The sequence below is a fragment of the Hypomesus transpacificus genome, chromosome 12, assembly GCF_021917145.1.
Source record: "Hypomesus transpacificus isolate Combined female chromosome 12, fHypTra1, whole genome shotgun sequence".
NCBI classification, from domain to species: Eukaryota; Metazoa; Chordata; class Actinopteri; order Osmeriformes; family Osmeridae; genus Hypomesus; species Hypomesus transpacificus.
The window spans coordinates 9612080-9626159 of NC_061071.1; the positions used below are offsets into that span (position 1 = coordinate 9612080).

Sequence of the window (14080 nt, forward strand, 5' to 3'; positions counted from 1 at the left end):
TGTTTGGTTTCATTGGTTCAGGCAGGAAGACTCAGTCATGAGTAAAAATAACATGTATTGGCACCTGTATCTGCTCACAACGGATGTCTTCGGGTAACTCTACTGAGATACTATCTCGACATCCGAGGCAGAGAGCACATTCACATCCCTTTTCTGATGGACAAACAGAACCCAAAGGTGGAGGCCCTGGTGACGACAAGTACATTTAGTGTGATGGATTTGACCAAAATGAATTAAAATGTTTGCAGTGCAATGTTAAAACCTCCACTACATACACATAAACAATCACCAGTGAGGCAAAGAAAAGGTGCTAAACATCCTGCATTGCTCTTGGAACAGGGGAGGTTCAAGACAATTTTAACTGTGGGGCCAAGCTGGGGCCAATTGTACTGAGGGGCCAGTTACAGTCAACATTATTGTTGTCATGTCCTGGGATGTAGCTTGTCTAAAGCTAAACTGCTCCTCGATAAATGTTCTTCTCTCTTGTCGTGTCCTCCCTGTCCTTCTTTCTTCTCCTTATTTCTCCTTTCCTCTCCTTGTTCCTCCTCTCATCTCTCCTCTTGTCTTTCATTCTCCTATCTTTGCTTCTTTTCTTCCCTCTCCTCTCCTGTCTCCACAACACAGAGTTTACAGGCGGAAGTGAATGGAGCAATACCATTGGGTGCATGGGGTTTGCTGGTTGGTTGTGGAGTGTGCCACTGTCCAATCTGAAAGTTTAGCTTTATGTTTCTCTGCAACTTCCTCGTTTGTCAGTTTCTATTTCCTCTTTTGTCACACGATGTGCTTCTTGGCAGCAACATCTCCGGTAGGTCTTGAAACAAACTTTAAATAAATTGATACGTATTCCAATAGAAAACGTGTAACATGTCTTATTAATGTTCATATTGAAAGTGGGTTATCTTGTTTTGCCGTCAATCTGCTCTGTTAGTCACTGGCTGGCTAAGACTTATGAAGGCTTAAAGTTCATTACGAGCAGTTATTTTCTTAGCGTTTTTGATACATTTTATTTTTGTATGGTAGGTTACACTTTCTCTCTTTCTCTTTTCCTTTTCTCTTTCTAGTTTTTTTTGTATTACTGTATATTGGTTTCATCTCCGGGCTTCAAACCTTTACACTCCCTCTCTCTCTGTTCCTCTACCCTTTATGTCCTTCACCAGGTCTGTATCCAGTGTGTGTGTCTGAGTGTGTGTATCTGAGTGTGTGTGTTTGAGTGTGTGTATCTAAGTGTGTGTGTTTGAGTGTGTGTGTCTGAGTGTGTGTGATGGTGTGTGTTTGGTAGTGATATTGTCGCCGTGGAGATGTCGGGGGACACCGCCACCCTGTCCTGGAGGAATGTTGAGCCAACCAGCCAATCACAGCAGTTGGACCCCACAAAGACGGTTGCCGCTAACAACACTCCAGCAAAGATCATCAAAGTGTGTTTCACCAGCAACGGCTCCATCCTGGGGAAGAACTTTAAACTGGTCCGGTGTGAGGATGGATGGACCATCAGGGTACCACACCCAACACCACCTACACCACACCCAACACCACCTACACCACCATCAGCACCACCTACACCATCACCACTACACTGTATTGATAACCTCTCGCCTCACCTCAGTCACATGAATCGTAGTTTTACTCTGGCATCATTCATTTCAATATGTCAATGTATGGTACTAATGCGATTTATCTGAACAGTTTAGCTTGAAGTTGTATCCGAGCACAAACAAACATCCACACTTGTCTTGGACACCATGACACGCACTGACGCCCCCTCTCTCACACGCTCCCTCCCCAGGCTGTGGTGGGTGCTGTGTTATCCAGCGGATGTATCGGAGCGGGGATTCGCCACGCACACTGCTACAGCCTCCTTCTAAAACACCTCAAGTCCAGCGAGGAGCACTGGCTGCACCCTGACCTCACCGTGTCAGAGCTCGCCCTGCGATACCAGCTGCAGCACCTGGAGGCCGAGTGGAGGTGACCCCTGACCTCTGACCTCTGGACCAGAAACCCTAACCCTTAAAACTGACCACTTCACCCTTTTTTTTACCATGACCGTGACCCTGGTGTGAGTGCCGTTGGGAACGTAATGATGTGTGTGTGTGAGTGTTGAACATAACGATGTGTGTGTGTGTGTGTGAGTGTTGAACATAATGATGTGTGTATGTATGTGAGTGCTGAACATAATGATGTGTGTATGTGTGTGACTGCTGAATATAATGATATGTGTGTGTGTGTTTAGATATGACCTGAGGATAAGATACATCCCAGCTGAATTTGTGGAGAAGTTTAAAGAGGACAAAACCACCATGAAGTTCTTCTACCAACAGGTCAGAGTGTTTTAGTGTGACACTAGGTCAGGAAATGTTTTTGCGTGTGTAACCTGGTTAAAAGGGGTTTGCATGTGTGTTGATGTGTGGTGGTTCTTGTGTGTGGGTGTGTGTGTTCACAGGTGCGTAGTGACTACATGCAGCACCATGCCAGTAAAGTGAGTGATGGCATGGCCTTGCAGTTAGGCTGTCTGGAGATTAGGTACAAGCGCCACTTTCTACATGCACACACACAGACACACTCACACACACACACATACACACCTTCCTATACAGACAGACTCTGAGGGATCTGAAACAGGAGGAGAGCTGCTGGTCTGATGTGAGTCTTTGTCTCCCAGGAGATTCTATAAGGATATAAACCCTAACGGCCTGGAAAAGAAGTCCAATTTTGAACTACTGGAGTGAGTAATGGAGACTTTGTTACATGAGGAAGTGTGTGTGTATAATATGTAGCCATGTTTGTGTGTTCATTTGCCAATGCTTGTGTGTTTCTGAACATGGTAAAGGATGTGTATTTACGATATTTATGAATGTGTTCATTGCTATGTATTGTATTGACAGTGTATTCATTTGTTCATTTAAATTTGCTTGCGCTTATTTGTCAATGTTTGTGTGTTTGCGTGTGTGTGAGTGTGTGTTTATCTCCTTTCAGAAAGGATGTGGGACTGGATCTATTTTTCCCCAAGGAGTTAATAGACAGCATGAAGGTAAAACATCTCTCATGACTCACAATCTCCTTGAATGTGGCATTCATTAGTGATGTACTGATCAGAGGTGTATTATTGAGTCATAAAAAAAGAAATGTCAAGTATTGATGTAAAGAATATTGGTGACAATTTCTGACGATTGCTGATGATTACTAAATATAGATGATTATTAGTGTATTGCTGAATATAACGGATTATTAGTGTGTTGCTGAATATAACTGTTTATCAGTGTATTGCTTGATTATTAGTGTGTTGCTGAATATAACTGATTATTAGAGTATTGCTGATTATTAGTGTATTTCTGAATAAAACTGATTATTAGTGTATTGCTGAATATAGCTGATTATTAGTGTATTGCTGAATATAGCTGATTATTAGTGTATTTCTGAATATAGCTGATTATTAGAGTATTGCTGAATATAGCTGATTATTAGAGTATTGCTGATTATTGAGGTGCTGTGTACTGTGTTGAGCAGCCTAAGCAGCTCCGTAAGCTGGTGCAGCAGACGTTCCAGGGCTACTCCAGCCTGAAGGAGGATCAGTGCATGGATCGCTTCTTCTCCACGCTGGCCACTTGCCACGACTACACACATGAGAGCTTCGCCTGCGAGCTGGTGGTGAGACCACTCACACGCTATCAACACCCTGTACACACACACACACACACACATCCTCATTTGCAACCCACCACCAAACCCCAGACCAATGTTTCGTTTTCAAGATGTGTGTGTTTGTGTGTGTATGATTGTGTCCACAGCAAGATTGGAGACTGGCGGTAGACCTGGTCATCGGTCCTGCAGGGGTGTGCCATCGTGCTGACCAAAGCTCTGTGGTGAGAGCCGTGTAGAGAACACACAGTCACACACACTGACTCCCATACACTCACATGCACTGTTAGTACATCAATGAATTTGGGTCAGTATAACACAAAGTGTTGTGATATAATGTCAGGAAGGGATTGGATACTGATATCTTCTGTGTGTGTGTGTGTGTGTGTGTGTAGCCTGTTTGCTTGGCCAGTTTCTCTCAGATACAAAGTATTAAATGTTCCCAGCAAGAGGACAACAGAGGACTGCTCACAGTCGGTATCAAGGAAGCCAAACAGGTGACCACACACATATAAACAGTACACACACACACACACATGCACCGCACACACCTGTCTGGGAATGACGTTCTCCCTATGACCCCTGACCCCTAGCCTCTGCTGGTGAACACGCCCTCTTTGGCCACAACTGAGAACATGGCTGACCTCATAGATGGTTACTGTCGCCTGGTGAACTCCACGGAGGCCTCTGTCATCGTCAGGACGCACAGGAGAGAGTCCAACATGGCTCTGCCTGCCATCCCCACAGGGTGTGTGTGTGTGTGGTACACTGCTAAAGCTCTCTCTTTCTCTCTCTCACTTTCACACTATCTCACCCACTCACTCTGTATCTGTCTTCACGTAGCCTAGTTCAAAAGTACATTTTCTCACTGTTATGACACCTTTGATACGCCCTTCTGTGGTGTATACACACGCACACAAACATATTAATTCACACACGCATTGTTTTTGTACACACACAGACAAACATGCACACACAGACCTCATAAACATCAGATATAGGATGCGTAAACTGACATGTGTGTGTTTATGTGTGTGTGTGTGTTTATGTGTGTGTGTGCGGCATTTCCAGCAGGAGCAAGGAGGACTCTAGTGTAAGTGTTCGCGGGTGCCGTGTGGGTGAGTGTCATTCTCAGTGTGAACAGCACATTCTAAAGTGGTAGTGCCACACAGCAGACTGGCATGATAGGGGCTGGTACAGTAGGCAGGTGTGATAGGGGTTAATACAGTAGGCAGGTGTGATAGGGGCTGGTACAGTAGGCAGGTGTGATAGGGGTTAATACAGTAGGCAGGTGTGATAGGGGTTAATACAGTAGGCAGGTGTGATAGGGGCTGGTACAGTAGGCAGGTGTGATAGGGGTTAATACAGTAGGCAGGTGTGATAGGGGTTAATACAGTAGGCAGGTGTGATAGGGGCTGGTACAGTAGGCAGGTGTGAGAGGGGCTGGTACAGTAGGCAGGTGTGATAGGGGCTGGTACAGTAGGCAGGTGTGATAGGGGTTAATACAGTAGGCAGGTGTGATAGGGGCTGGTACAGTAGGCATGTGTGATAGGGGTTAATACAGTAGGCAGGTGTGATAGGGGTTAATACAGTAGGCAGGTGTGATAGGGGCTGGTACAGTAGGCAGGTGTGAGAGGGGCTGGTACAGTAGGCATGTGTGATAGGGGCTGGTACAGTAGGCAGGTGTGATAGGGGTTAATACAGTAGGCAGGTGTGATAGGGGCTGGTACAGTAGGCAGGTGTGATAGGGGTTAATACAGTAGGCAGGTGTGATAGGGGTTAATACAGTAGGCAGGTGTGATAGGGGCTGGTACAGTAGGCAGGTGTGAGAGGGGCTGGTACAGTAGGCAGGTGTGATAGGGGCTGGTACAGTAGGCAGGTGTGATAGGGGTTAATACAGTAGGCAGGTGTGATAGGGGTTAATACAGTAGGCAGGTGTGATAGGGGTTAATACAGTAGGCAGGTGTGATAGGGGTTAATACAGTAGGCGGGTGTGATAGGGGTTAATACAGTAGGCAGGTGTGATAGGGGTTAATACAGTAGGCAGGTGTGATAGGGGTTAATACAGTAGGCAGGTGTGATAGGGGTTAATACAGTAGGCAGGTGTGATAGGGGTTAATACAGTAGGCAGGTGTGATAGGGGCTGGTACAGTAGGCAGGTGTGATAGGGGCTGGTACAGTAGGCAGGTGTGATAGGGGTTAATACAGTAGGCAGGTGTGATAGGGGTTAATACAGTAGGCGGGTGCGATAGGGGCTGATAGAGTTCTGTGCCTGCAGGTTCTGAGATCTACGCTGAGATCCCAGAAGGTAAAGAAGACCGTGGTGAGTGGCACATCTTACCTTCTTCCCCTCTGCTCTCCTCTACCCCTCTCTCCTCTCTTCTCATCTTGTATTTTCTTTTCTTCTGGTTTTCTCTTGTTTTTTCTTGTCTGCTTATCATCTCCTCTCCTCCATCCTATCCTTTCCACTTTCAAAACATTATTTCTGGTCTTATCAGGCTGACTAAGTCGTTGGTTAGTGTTGGTGTCTGGAATGGGAATGTAATGATCCAGCTCTTATCAGCTAGATCTTTAGTTGTGTGTGTCTACTTGTGTGTGATGCGTGTGTGTGTGTGTGTCACAGAGAGCAGGTTCCGCCTGTCTAGAGATGACATCATTTTGGGACGCATCCTGGGGGAGGGCTTCTTTGGAGAGGTGCATGATGGGATGTATAAAAGCCCAGTAAGTCATGAACCGCCCGGTTCCATCTCAATACTGTACATGACAGGTGCATCTCAATACTGTACATGACGGGTGCATCTCAATACTATGGTACTGAAGTGGCATACATCAGTCTAAAACTGTCCCCTTTGTGTGTGTGTGTGTTTGAATGTGTGTGTGTTTGTGTGTAGACAGGGGAGAGAGTTCGAGTAGCAGTGAAGACGTGTAAGGACTGTAGTGAGGAGGTGAAGGAGAAGTTTCTGAGTGAGGCTGGTGAGACTGCTGTGGTGTCTAAATGAAATCATTTTTCTTATTTCTAAGAAGTCAGATGTGTTAAGATAGTGACGTGTGGCTCTCCACCTCTCACTGTCATTTCTTCTCAACATCTCTCCCTCCTCCCTCCTTTTATCCCCACTCCCTTCCTCCTTCTCTCTCTCTCTCTCTCTCTCTCTCTCTCTCTCTCTCTCTCTCTCTCTCTCTCTTTCTCTAACTTTCTGCCTCCTTCTTTTTGTCTCTTTTTCTCTGTTTCCCTCCTTCCCTGCTCGCTCCCTCCATTCATCCCCTCAGTGTTGATGAAGAGTCTGGACCACCCTCACATTGTGCGCCTGATTGGGGCGATCGAAGAGGACCCTGTGTGGATCGTCATGGAGCTCTATGAACGCGGGGAGGTGAGGGGTGAAGGCTCAGATGTTGGAGGTCAGAGGTCAAGCTGGCTATTATGCCAATTTTGCTTGTTGCAAAGTTGACAGTTAAATTATATATATGTGTGTGTGTGTTTGTGCACCTTTTTTGTGTGTGCTTCTGTGTGTGTGTGTGTGTGTGTGTGTGTGTGTGTGTGTGTGTGTGTGTGTGCTTCTGTGTGTTACAGTTGGGGAACTACTTGGTAGAGAAGCAGCACAGTCTGAGCAGGGTGACTCTGGTCCTCTACAGTCTGCAGATCTGCAAAGCTCTGGCCTACCTGGAGGGCCTTAACATGGTGCACAGGTAGCACACACACACACTAATGCACAGACACACACGCAGGGAACCACACAATGCGCACACACACACACACACACATACATACAAACACATCTACACACACATATTTTCAATGGTACTTTCTGTATGTAAGATTTGTATGCTGCTTTGGATAAAAGTGTTTGCTAAATTAATAACATATAATGTACATAAGTGTTTGTCAGGATTGGTCAGGGTGGATGTTGACCCTTGAAGTGTTCGTGTGATTGGTCGACAGAGACATAGCAGTGCGGAACGTTCTAGTGGCATCTTCTGACAGTGTGAAGTTGGGAGACTTCGGCCTGTCTCGCTACATTGAGGAGCAGGAGGAGTACTATAAAGGTATGCACACACACACACATATCCACCCACCCACCACACAAACACATACACACACATTAACACATTAACACACACAAACAGGTTAGTGTGACATGGTGAAGGTCTCAGTTGATCTTGTGGTCATGTCTGGGGTGTCAGGTGGCTGAGCGGTTAAGGAATCGGGCTAATAATCTGAAAGTTGCCAGATTTGGCCGTGCCAAATGACGTTGTGTCTTTGGGCAAGGCACTTCACCCTACTTGCCTCGGGGAAAATGTCCCTGTACTTACTGTAAGTCGCTAAATGACTAAATGTCAATGTCAATGTCTCAAACTTAGCTGAAGTGTGTCTCAGAGTTCGTGACAGTTACCAAAATAAGTCAAAATGGTACGTGTGGACGGACAGGATGTTAGTGTTTCCACAGTGATAGGCTAATAAGAGCGTCGGTGTGCGTGTGTGTTTGTCTGCGTGTTATTCCTCGTCCTTCAGCGTCTGTGAGCCGATTACCTATCAAGTGGATGGCCCCAGAGTCCATCAACTTCAGACGGTTCACCTCTGCTAGTGATGTCTGGATGTTTGGTGAGCAGGCTGAGGAAGGCAACTGACTGACTGACTGACTGACTGAAGATGAATAACATTCCTTCTGTATATGTCTGTATGTGTTTGGTGTGTGTGAGATTGTGGTGTGTGTACGTGTGACCATGGTGTGTGTATGTGTGTGTGTGACCATGCTGTGTGTGACCATGCTGTGCGTATGTGTGATCATGGTGTGTGTATGTGTGACCATGCTGTGTGTGTGTGTTCCAGGCGTGTTTGTGTGGGAGGTGCTGTCTGTGGGGCAGCAGCCGTTCTTCTGGCTGCAGAACGGCGAGGTGATCAACCAGCTGGAGACAGGGGTGCGTCTGCCCCAGCCCCCCCGATGCCCCCCTGTACTCTACTCCCTGCTGACACAGTGCTGGAGCTATGACCCCCACACACGGCCCCGCTTCACACAGCTGGTCTGTGAGCTCAGGTACACACTCATATTCAAACACTCATATTCACACACACACATGCATACTGTACACACACACTTATGAATAGACACGCATATGTCTTAGGTTAGTATAGGTTTATAAGGTTTATATAGGTTATTATGTGCATTAGAGGTTTAGTATACTGTATTGAATATTGTATATTATTTGTATATTAGTAGGTTTACTGTATTTTAGCTTATCATAGATGTATTCTATGTTCTGTGTACTTATACTGTATGTTATGTTATGCCAGGTTGCTTTGTGTTGTCTTGTCCTAAGAATTTCAGTGCCCAGTCTGAGCCTGTGTTGTTCTGTGCATCTGGCAATAAAAGACTTGAAGTTGCATTTCTACACTGTGACTCACACACACAGACCTCATGAACATCAGATATGATGTGTGATTGGACGTGTGTGTAGTGATATATACAGGAGGATGGAAAAGCAGAAGGAAGGTGACAGGATGACAGAAGCCCCCCCTAAGGTACTGCTCCAGACACACAAACACACATATACACTCACTCACTCACATACATACACACACACACTTATACACTCACACACACATCACGCCCACAAACCTGCACATATACTCACACACACACTCGCATAATCACACAGACACAGACTATGTAATGAATGACACCACCCTTTCCTCCTCTTTTTAGCCATCAAGGCCAACAAAGCCATCTGGTGTCCATGGGAACACTCTTCCTCCGGGCATGCGGATGGAGGTATCCCTTTTGACAGTCCTTCAACACACAATTTAAACCAATCAGAACCCTCCACCACACCACTTCAACCAATCAGAACCATCGACCACACGATTCCAAACAATCAGAACAGTTTACCATACCACTTTACCAATCAGAACCTTCCACCACACCACCTAAGTCAAAACAATGACTGTTCCCAAGGGGGGCCTCCTGGTGTCACTCCAGTGGATATGTTTAACAAAGTAAATGTAACCTCTTGACTAACATGGATATAGTCATCGACTCGGGTCTACATGGGGTCGGACCACACTGTTCACCAGGGGTAGATGAACTAGTGCATGGTTAGTCTGAGCAGAAGCTGTGTTGTTGACCTAGATGCTGTATCTCTCTATAGCCTGCTAGTCCTCTGCCTCCTCATCTCTCTGTGTGAGACACTTCCTGTTACAAACACAATGATTTCAGCTGCTGGTTAGGGCCTCAGCATGTGTGTGTGTGTGTGTTTGTAGAGACAAGGGTCTCTGTGTGGAAGCTCTGTTGCTCTCAATAGCCCCTCATGCGGTTGGAACATTGGTGGCTCCCTCCCACGGTCTCTACGGCGACAGATGAGCTTTGGGGTGAGCACGTTGACACAAACCATAATAACCAGAGAGGAAAAAAAAAGCAAAAACCAAACTTCGACGCGTACTTAGCAAATCAATCTTTCCTAAAGCCCTGCATGCTGCCAAATGCATCATTAGTTTTAGTTGTTAGTGTTAATTAAGTTTCTGCATGTGTGTGTGTGTGTGTGTTTTGAAGGGAGAGGCGGATGAGAGGCAGGCGTGGGAGAGAGAGAGGGTGGAGGACACACTTCAAAGGCAGAAGCAGGAAATGCAGTCTGACAAGCAGTGGCTGGAACAGGAGGAGAGGCTGCTGGTGAGAACAGACACACTAACACACACACCAATACAGACACACACACACACACACTAACACACCCACCCATACACACACATACAGACAGACACACGCACGTTAACACTCACACCCATACAAAGTTTCTTCAATTGTTTCTCCTCTAGTGAGTTTTTTCTGGGAATTTTTCCCAGTCTTCCTTGAGGGTTGAGGTTGGCCCTATGTGACATTGCTTGTAAAAAAGGCTATACAAATACAGTGCATTTTATTTGATTCGAAAATATTACATTAACCACCACAACTTAGTACTGTCAACAAAAAACAACTAAAAACGGGGTAACAACCCTCTGGTGTGCTGGATCCAGCCTTGAAAACACTCCACACCTACGTCACCACAGGCCAATTCCATTGCCTGTAGCAGAGTTACCTGGTATATGGGTTTTGTCTTACCACCACACAGAGAAAAATCTTCAATTTGGTTGAGAAAAGGGCTGTATTTACTGTGACATTTACGGTAAGAAATGTGGGTTGATGTTGAGCTATTCTTGTACACGGACACCACGGTGAAAGCTGACATTGTCACAAACCACCATTAGAAACAAGTGTGAACAATTTTGAGTCATTGTGTTTTACAGATGACAACTGTGTTGTAGTTGGGTTTACTGTTTGCCACCTGTGTTTACCATTTTGCAGCACAAGTGCATCACAGTGCAAAAGGTGTTTAGTGAATGAGAATGTGTTTTGCCAAAAGAATGTCTGATTTGACAAATTGGTTTAGTTAACTGAGCATTTGATTCATAGAATGGGGTTTAGTGTTTTAGCAATTGTGAAAAACTGTTATTGAAAGATTTACAGTGCTCTTGTTGTTTTGTGCAGGGTCCATCTGTTAAACCAGATTTGGAGGTTCCTATGGTATGACAGTGTGTGTGTGTGTGTGTGTGTGTGTGCACAAAGTGTTTTAAACTGCTCCATATGTGACAGGAATAATGTTATAATAACATTAACAGTGCAGTAAAGAGTTAGCTTCTATCCTGTTTATGAATAGATTCATTAGACTTCAATACAAGGCAGACAGATTGCCTGTCCTGTGATAACACCACATCTTCCCCCATGTGTGTCTGTCTGTCGGTCTGTCTGTAGCTGCCAGAGAGGGGGACAGGAGGAGCAGGTGAGTGTCTGGTCAGAAGTTGTTGCTCTGTGACAAGGGAAACAGAAACAGAAGTACAGTGAAGGCTCTTCTCTGACAGCCCCCCCTCTCTCTTTTCTGGTTCTCTCTCTCTCTCTGGTTCTCTCTTTCTCTCTGGTTCTCTCTCTCTCTGTCACTCTCTCTCTCTGGTTCTCTCTCTCTCTCTGGTTCTCTCTCTCTCTCTGGTTCTCTCTCTCTCTCTGGTTCTCTCTCTCTCTGTCACTCTCTCTCTGGTTCTCTCTATCTCTGTCACTCTCTCTCTGTTTCTCTCTCTTTCTTTCTCCCTCTCCATCCTTACCAGGTGCTCCAGAGAAGCCTCCTAAGCCAGCAAGCCAACAGGTAACTGACCTGTACTGTGTTAGGTGGGGGAAGGGGGTGACCATGCTGATGTCTGACTGACTTATGGTTATGGTTATGGTTGCCCTACCCCAGCAGATGCCCACTGCTGAGCTGGACCGATCAGGTGACCAGGTGTACCTTGGCGTCATGGCGATGGTGAAGGATGTGGTTGAGCTGAAGAACAACGTCAACACACTGCCGGCCTCAGAGTATCCCAACGCTGTGAAGGTTCATAGCTGTGTGTGGTGTTTGTGTGTGTGGTTGGCCTTTTTCTTATCTTGATTTGGTCTTATGTGTGCTTCTGGTATTCTCTTTCTTCTCTTCCTCCCTCTCTTTCTTTCACACTCCCTCTCTGCCAGGCGGTGGGGTTAACTCTTCGTAGTTTGATTTGTAGTGTTGATGAGATCCTGCCATCCCTGCACAGCTCTGTAAGGACGGAGGTAGGTCATCACCACACATCCCACTCTGACACTCCTCTCCTCTCTCTCCTCTCTCTCCTCTCCTCTCTCTCCTCTCCTCTCCTCTCTCTTCTCCTCTCCTCTCTCTTCTCCTCTCTCTCCTCTCTCCTCTCTCTCCTCTCTCTCCTCTCCTCTCTCTCCTCTCCTCTCTCTCCTCTCCTCTCTCTTCTCCTCTCCTCTCTCTTCTCCTCTCCTCTCTCTCCTCTCTTCTCTCCTCTCCTCTCTCTCCTCTCTTCTCTTCTCTCCTCTCCTCTCCTCTCCTCTCTTCTCCTCTCATCTCCTCTCCCTCCTCTTCTCTTCTCTCCTCTCCTCTCCTCTCCTCTCCTCTCCTCTCCTCTCCTCTCTCTTCTCTTCTCTTCTCTCCTCTCTCTTCTCCTCTCCTCTCTCTCCTCTCTTCTCTCCTCTCCTCTCCTCTCTTTCCTCTCCTCTCCTCTCCTCTCTTCTCTTCTCTTCTCTTCTCTTCTCTTCTCTTCTCTCCTCTCCTCTCCTCTCCTCTCCTCTCCTCTCCTCTCCTCTCCTCTCCTCTCATCTCATCTCATCTCCTCTCCCTCCTCTTCTCTTCTCTTCTCTTCTCTCCTCTCCTCTCTCTCCTCTCTTCTCTCCTCTCCTCTCCTCTCCTCTCCTCTCTCCTCTCCTCTCCTCTCCTCTCCTCTCCTCTCCTCTCCTCTCTCTCCTCTCCTCTCCTCTCCTCTCCTCTCTGTTTCTCTCCTCTCATTCCACTCTCACAATCCTCTCATGTCCTTGGCTTCCTAACAGTCCCTCTCTTCCCTTTGGGTCCACATCCTTCCCCTTGCCCACCTGCCTTCCTTGAGAGCAGACCTTGAAGAGACTCAAATCAGATTAAAATTGAGGATTTAAATTCATTATGAATTAAATATAATGCTCACTTAATTCTATCTCCATAGCTCCAACTCTCTCCCTGTTTTCTCTCTCTGCCTTCCACTTTCTCCCGCCCCCCCCCCCCACACACACACACATCCCCAGATTGAGGGCACTGAGAGACTGCTGAATAAAGACCTGGGGGAGCTGATCAGTAAGATGCGATTGGCCCAGCAGAACTCTGTGACATCACTGAAGGAGGAGTGCTTCAAGCAGATGCTTTCCGCCGCCCATACGCTGGCGCTGGACTCCAAGAACCTGCTGGACGCCGTGGACCAGGCCCGGGTCAGAGCCAACCTGGCCAGACCCACACCAGACTCACCGAGGCCAGACCCAGCGGGGCCAGACCCACCGGGGGCCAGACTCACCGGGGATAGACTCAGCCCAACCAAGTACCACGGTTCCATGAATTAGAATTTCACCGCAAGATCACTGAAAATCATAAACACTTAGATTTTTTTTTATTGAACCAAAGATGTCGAACATCTGAAGAGTGTGGATCTGAAATAAGATGTTTTTTATAACTGATTTATTTTTTGTGTTCATGAATGTGTTTTATGCTTAAGACTAGAGAGAAACAGAAGTGCTTTATCAGGTGAATAAACATGCTGTAGATGTTATCAGGTTATTTTTTGGAGGTGACAAGCTTCCTGTTCCACAAACTACTACAACTCTGGGACTGCTCTTAACTTAGAACGCATACACGCACGGCAAACACACAAACAGAAATGGTTTCAGAAGAAACATAACACACAGCACAAACAAACCATGTCCCCTTGCGGAAATACAATGTAGTTCCCTACATTCACCAGCAGGAGGTGTACTTTGTACAGATCCGCTAGCAGACAGTTGGCCTGTAGACAGACAGAACAGGAAATCTGAAGACCTCTGAAAGTATAATCTGATTGGCATCTATTTTCATGTAGAGTAATTACCAAGCAGGAGAG

The 14080-nt window shown here is 46.3% G+C and overlaps 1 protein-coding gene across 4 annotated transcripts; it reads left to right on the plus strand.

Moving 5' to 3' along the window:
• The first annotated feature begins 1177 nt into the window (after nucleotides 1–1177).
• Nucleotides 1178–13753, plus strand: ptk2ba (protein tyrosine kinase 2 beta, a). Of its 4 annotated transcripts, none has more exons than XM_047031485.1 (29): nucleotides 1178–1493; nucleotides 1784–1962; nucleotides 2228–2315; nucleotides 2438–2517; nucleotides 2657–2719; nucleotides 2971–3025; nucleotides 3502–3642; nucleotides 3783–3857; nucleotides 4029–4130; nucleotides 4227–4381; nucleotides 4705–4751; nucleotides 5912–5956; nucleotides 6257–6354; nucleotides 6525–6606; nucleotides 6901–7001; nucleotides 7202–7317; nucleotides 7571–7674; nucleotides 8141–8230; nucleotides 8459–8663; nucleotides 9085–9148; nucleotides 9333–9398; nucleotides 9887–9994; nucleotides 10176–10292; nucleotides 11148–11183; nucleotides 11412–11439; nucleotides 11759–11796; nucleotides 11890–12024; nucleotides 12156–12236; nucleotides 13239–13753. In XM_047031485.1, exons 1-29 carry the CDS (start codon nucleotides 1299–1301, stop codon nucleotides 13545–13547), a joined length of 3003 nt encoding a protein of 1000 aa, XP_046887441.1. In that variant the 5' UTR covers nucleotides 1178–1298; the 3' UTR covers nucleotides 13548–13753. The 4 variants fall into 4 exon arrangements, with proteins under 4 accessions (XP_046887441.1, XP_046887443.1, XP_046887442.1 ...); XM_047031487.1 differs by having other exon boundaries at nucleotides 11893–12024; XM_047031486.1 differs by having other exon boundaries at nucleotides 4708–4751.
• The last annotated feature ends 327 nt before the right edge of the window (nucleotides 13754–14080 follow it).